Below are 6,810 nucleotides of genomic sequence, written 5' to 3'. Positions count from 1 at the left end.
TGTAACATCGGGTGGTGTAGGTGTCCTGGAGGGCAGGTAGTTTGCCCCCGGTGATGCGTTGTGCAGACCTCACTACCCTCTGGAGAGCCTTACGGTTGAGGGCGGAGCAGTTGCTGTACCAGGCGGTGATACAGCCCGCCAGGATGCTCTCGATTGTGCATCTGTAGAAGTTTCTGAGTGCTTTTGGTGACAAGCCGAATTTCTTCAGCCTCCTGAGGTTGAAGAGGCGCTGCTGCGCCTTCTTCACGACGCTGTCAGTGTGAGTGGACCAATTCAGTTTGTCTGTGATGTGTATGCCGAGGAACTTAAAACTTGCTACCCTCTCCACTACTGTTCCATCGATGTGGATAGGGGGGGGATGGTTCCACCCTGGATGGTTCCGACCTTGAATATGTGGACATCTATAAGTACCTAGGTGTCTGGCTAGACTGCAAACTCTCCTTCCAGACTCATATCAAACATCTCCAATCGAAAATCAAATCAAGAGTCGGCTTTCTATTCCGCAACAAAGCCTCCTTCAATCACGCCGCCAAGCTTACCCTAGTAAAACTGACTATCCTACCGATCCTCGACTTCGGCGATGTCATCTACAAAATGGCTTCCAACACTCTACTCAGCAAACTGGATGCAGTTTATCACAGTGCCATCCGTTTTGTCACTAAAGCACCTTATACCACCCACCACTGCGACTTGTATGCTCTAGTCGGCTGGCCCTCGCTACATATTCGACGCCAGATCCACTGGCTCCAGGTCATCTACAAGTCCATGCTAGGTAAAGCTCCGCCTTATCTCAGTTCACTGGTCACGATGGCAACCCCCATCCGTAGCACGCGCTCCAGCAGGTGTATCTCACTGATCATCCCTAAAGCCAACACCTCATTTGGCCACCTTTCGTTCCAGTACTCTGCTGCCTGTGACTGGAACGAATTGCAAAAATCGCTGAAGTTGGAGACTTTTATCTCCCTCACCAACTTCAAACATCAGCTATCTGAGCAGCTAACCGATTGCTGCAGCTGTACATAGTCTATTGGTAAATAGCCCACCCATTTTCACCGACCTCATCCCCATACTGTTTTTATTTATTTACTTTTCTGCTCTTTTGCACACCAATATCTCTGTACATGACCATCTGATCATTTATCACTCCAGTGTTAATCTGCAAAATTGTAATTATTCGCCTACCTCCTCATGCCTTTTGCACACATTGTATATAGACTCCCCTTTTTTTTCTACTGTGTTATTGACTTGTTATTTGTTTACTCCATGTGTAACTCTGTGTTGTCTGTTCACACTGCTATGCTTTATCTTGGCCAGGTCGCAGTTGCAAATGAGAACTTGTTCTCAACTAGCCTACCTGGTTAAATAAAGGTGAAATAAAAAATCTAAAAATAAAATCACAGGATGTAGTAATTCAACACACAAGTTTACAGTACGTGTATTGAACAAAGTGTAAAATATCTGGTGAGCTATCTTTCTATCTCTTTAGTTTGTTTGGTACATTATCTAGTGATAGTTACATTCTTTGTACAATGAATAACATTTATGGCATGTAGACCTTCCCTGGGCAAAGGTGAATTATAATACTGTGAATTAATTCAACTAATATTTCATTTGTTATCAACAAGATGAACTTTAAGGTTTAATTTGACAGATCCTCATGCACATTCACAGCTGGTACAGCAGAATTATGACTCCAAAAGTCACACAAAAGTCATTTGCGCACCAGAAGAAGCCCCACCACCAGATAAATCATATTGGAAAACATGTCAACAGTATTCTCAAAATAGATCACCAAAATACCTGATCTAAATGCCATATCTTTTAAAAGAACATTAAAATGCAAGGCCACATATTTCAGATGGCTGTGATTGTATCCCCTCAACCGCCCATAGTTTCAGTCAAGGAAACATCAGGGACAACATGCAACAAACACCTCACCCCACCTGTGGGCTAGCACACTGTCTATGCATAGATCAGTACTTGTGAAGCAATGTGAAACCTAGAACTATTAATTGCAAAATGAAAAAGGAACAGGACCATCTGCAGTGCTGCAGGTGTGAATATCCATGTCCCCGGTGTAGTGATTCATTAATTGCATGACAATTCAGGACTTATCCTAACATGTAGCAATAGCTCATACTGAGTCAATCAATAGGACCTGTCAGAGCCACAAAAAAGTAAACGGAAAAAAACAGTTCACAAGGCCTAAAGGCTAACCAGTTCAACAATTTATTGCAGATGTGCATTTTGAGACAACGGGAGGACATGACTTCACCATTTGGAAAGAATTATGCGCTATCATGACCCCGCTCCTCCGCTCCCTCCACTGGCTTCCAGTTGAAAAAATCCGCTAAAGACCATGGTGCTTGCCTAAAAAACACCTCAGTTCAGGCTCTGATCAGGCCCTACACCCAAACAAGGGCACTGCGTTCATCCACCTCTGGCCTGCTTCCCTACCACTGAGGAAGTAATTCCCGCTCAGCCCAGTCAAAACTGTTCCTGCTCTGGCCCCCAATGGTGGAACAAACTCCCTCACCAGGACAGCGGAGTCAATCACCACCTTCCGGAACACCTGAAACCCCACCTCTTTAAGGAATACCTAGGATAGGATAAAGTAATCCCTCTCACCCCCTCCCCTGAAAAGATTTAGATGCACTACTGTTCCACTGGAGGTCATAAGGTGAATGCACCAATTTGTAAGTCGCTCTGGAAAAGAGCGTCTGCTAAATGACTTAAATGTAATGTAAATGTAATCATGAGACCCATTATAGGACACCTCTGAATCACGTAAAGATCATTCTGAATACACACTCACAACTCAACTCCAACAAAGATATTTTATCCTTTTAAAATGAGGAAAAGTTCAACATCATTGCAACAATAATGGATTATATATTTTGTTTGTAAACTAAATGGTAACACTACTTATACCTGTATAATAACAATGTAATTACTATAGGACAGTCCCTATGTTAATAACAAACACAGCTCAACTCCCTTACTATGTAACTACAATGCATACTGAATGCAACAACCTAGGGTCAGATTTACTTGATCTTTTTTTAAGTTAAGGGCGAAAAAACATTATTCATGGTGAAAGGAATTTTATAATATCTGTACATTATAGGAACACCTGTAAGTACAAAAGTACAATGAGTAATGTTTTGCTTTAGTATGCAATTAAGAATCAGTGGTAGAGACATTGTAAGTGTGTTGTGTGTTGTTGAAACTATATTTTCAGTTCCTGTTGATACTATGTTCCAGTCTTAAGTAGTATCAGAATTATATACAGCATTTGCAGCATTTCCACTGCTATCTATTACGGAAGGTTATCATTATCCGATTATAGTGCTTTAACCTGGTCCTTGTCCCTTTAAAGCGGCACTCAGCAGTAAAAACAATAACATTGCCTAATCCTCACCCCTGGTTTGGTAAAAAGCTGAGGGATGGGGTTGGATAAATTGTATCACTCTCCAATTCCTAGATATCAAAATGATCGTTTTAACCATGTTTTGAGGCTACGTAGTGTGTGTTTACTTTTTCTTTGTTCACAAACATTGGAGTAAAACCATCTTATATTTTGGGTTCTGATGGGGGTACGACAATTGAACTAAGCTCATGAGGCCTTTATAAGCTATATTAGTCAAGAATCAATGGGTACATATCGTTAATGTATAAGTCCCAAAATGTATATAGCAACTGCTGATCGCCCCTTTAAGACGCGGTGAGCATGAAAGGAGGTGGTGCGGTTTCACACCCGGGGTGAGAAACATGGGTTGGGTCAACGACTGGTGAGTGACAGCTGGTCACTGGCCTGTAGAATCCTAAACAGCCAGTGAGATTAGGAGTTCACCGTTCCTCAAATTTGAACAGCCAATTGCAAGGGAAATGGGAGGTTCCCTTGTGCATCCAAAGTGGGACTACTATGGAACGAAGACTGAAAAAAGTAAACTAAATCAAGAATAAACAACTCATAGTGGATACAGTCTGAAGTTGGGGACTGAATTTGTTAATAATCGGACAGCAACTGATAAACATTTCCTAGGCTCGTCGGATAGCATAACGCGTCGAGGGTGCGGCGAAATTGGGATCAATTGGCACTAGCAAGGTGTTTCTTTTTTTGGCGTTTTGCAAGCGTCATAAACGAGAAGTCAACGATAGTTTTCGGCACTAAACTTTGCCTGCCACATTTGCATAGCAATGGAACATTGTTTCACAGTCCAGGTTTTAGCCAACATTCCAAGCCCGCGATGAAGAGAAGATACGTTTCAACGTTTATTTTGAGTGCGGAGGCAACGCGCATAGGCTAGTATTTAGATAGTGTCAAATTATTCTAGGAAAATGTGTGTGTCACTTGTATGTTTGACATGCTGAAAGTTGTATTGAAAATGAGGATCCGTCTTTGATGTTTGCCATCTTTTTCCCTATTATTTCAATGTTTTCCAAAAACGAATCGCTTTGCCAAGAGTCCTCGTTTTCAGCCTTTTATGGACAAGTTCTACTTCCATTTAATTATGTTTACTTGACAAGTTTGTAGCCTTATTGCTAAGTAAACCGTGAATCAACTTTGATTTCAGACCACATAGGACACGAGGAGAAAGTTGGACTGATAACTTGTTTTAAATTACTTATTTGGAAGAGTAGACCTATTGTCTACGTCACAAGTGTTTGTTTTTACTTAATTGTAGCACAACGCAATTGATGTACTATAACAGACCTCACTCTCTCTAAAACTGTATCATATTTCCAATTTGAGGAGAGATCAGTGGCCGCTCGATTAAACTGGATACAAAATGGCGGCGCCCCTGGAGCGAATTGGATCGGGTTCCCACTATGGTTTTTATTTAGTGTTCTCGCTGGAACTGTTAATCAATTACGGTTTGAGCTCAGATTTACCATGTGCTCAGAACTGTACCTGCAATGGAGATTCTGTGGACTGTAGTAATTTGGATTTGACAGATACACCGCTGGACCTGCCGATTCGGACAGTTTCCCTGTAAGTAGATTCGAGCTGCCGTATTAATTGACCACCCAATATCAGGATAACATACAATGATGCCGAAGGGAACGCAGCCCTCCACCGACTGTCGGAATCATTGTTGCAAGGACATAAATTAATATTTCAATGAACTTTTATGGAGTTGTAACTTGCCTGATTGCATGGTTGTCTTATTACTTTGTACCAGAACCCAAATGGGCTATACATGCATGGACAGCGGAATATGGATAATGTCAAAACAACATCTTTGTCGATTTTTGTCATTTCCACTGAATCTGAAACTACTTAACAAGTTGCTTTCAATTGTTATCCCCTTCAATAATAGGCTTTGTTGACGTATTAGGCTACTCCCCACCTCTGAATAGGCTACTTTAAGGGTGACCAAAAATATATACATTTGGGAGAAAATAGCCTATATAACTAAATCGTGTCAATTAGGAAGATGTAGATACATTTTCAACAATCTAAACAATATCTACTTATGTATTTGGGCGAATCATTTTTCCAAGGAAATTGACTAACTTAAATCTCATTGGATTTAAACCTCTGTGTTGTCTAAACATCACCTTCATATAGATTTATGACACTTACAATATTAGTCCTTTATCCTCTATTTGGTTCTGTGGCTGTGGCCCACAAATTGGATTTCTAGTAAATTAAGCATGTATTCTCAAGACATCATTGGCCACAATGGGGGGGCAGTCTGCAGGTTTGTTTAGGAAATGAGCCAATTGAGAAACATTTTCTTGGAATGTGTCTTGAATTTGAGAACATTTCATTCCTCATCCCATTGAAATGACACAGGTTGTTTATAGACCAGTTACTTTTTTTTTCTATCATAATTTTGGCTCAAGCAGCAGTGGGACCACTGTTTCAATGGCAATTGTGAATCTTAAGGACAATTCAACTGCTTTGCAGGACTGTTGAGGAGGAGCGAGAGGGATATTTATACGTCTTTTTTTGGGGCTTGGGGGTTAAAAAGTGAATCTTCTCAGACTCCCAGGTTCCTGTTTGAGGCAGTTTGTCTTCCCCTGGGAAGTGAGGAATGCAACTTTTAAAAAGTCCTCTAAAATGTGAGTAATGATGCCTTCTTGCCCTTTAGCACCACAGTGGTGTTTATGGCATAATGTAACACTGATGCATAAGTATACAGTACTATACTATCTTCAACAACACCACTACTAGAGCAATGGGGACAAGTTTCTCATCTGGAATGGCTAAAAGCAAACATTGTGGTGTGATATCTGGTGCCTGGCGGATCATGTCTAGACCAAATATATATATATGTATATGTATATATATGTATGTGTTAGCATACTTGTTATCTGTAAGTACCTTATTGGTCAAAATTAAGCTGTGACATACTCTTGTTTTCAAATTGAATGGTTTTATTGCATTGAATTAATCTCTAAATCACTTAGGCCGTGTATTTCTCCACGTTTGTAGAAGCCACAAAGGGAGACTTTCTTCTCTGGTTTTCTATTGAGACTGTATGTGATCCCATTAAAACTCTTATCCCAGTTCATTTGACTTGTTGAAAGGAGGAGATGCATTCGTATAGGTGGATATTTCACTCTGTTTACAAAACGTGTGTGTGGATGGGGGTTGGGCACAGGGGAACTGCCATTCACTCTCGCTCATTACAAAGCATGCACTTTTTTTCCCCTCTTGGCACTTCAAAAAGCTGGGCGTTTAAAAGTTTACTGCACACATTGTGTAGGGAGAGAGGTGGAGATGAATGGGCAGCCACTGTGGACGGCTCACTGGTCGGCTGGAGCTACCTCTATAATTTATGGTCAAACGGATATGCC

At 41.1% G+C, this 6,810-nt stretch overlaps 1 protein-coding gene across 1 annotated transcript in view; it reads left to right on the top strand.

Moving 5' to 3' along the window:
* The first annotated feature begins 3,888 nt into the window (after positions 1-3,888).
* LOC115143321 (leucine-rich repeats and immunoglobulin-like domains protein 1) overlaps positions 3,889-6,810 on the top strand; it is a 54,088-nt gene continuing 51,166 nt past the window's right edge. The window contains 1 exon segment of the mRNA XM_029683611.2: positions 3,889-4,996. Coding sequence (XP_029539471.2) covers positions 4,794-4,996 — 203 coding nt within the window. The 5' untranslated portion in view covers positions 3,889-4,793.

This window comes from Oncorhynchus nerka, linkage group LG15 (genome assembly GCF_034236695.1).
Source record: "Oncorhynchus nerka isolate Pitt River linkage group LG15, Oner_Uvic_2.0, whole genome shotgun sequence".
In the NCBI taxonomy this organism is placed as follows: Eukaryota; Metazoa; Chordata; class Actinopteri; order Salmoniformes; family Salmonidae; genus Oncorhynchus; species Oncorhynchus nerka.
This window is presented reverse-complemented; position numbering and strand designations above follow the sequence as displayed.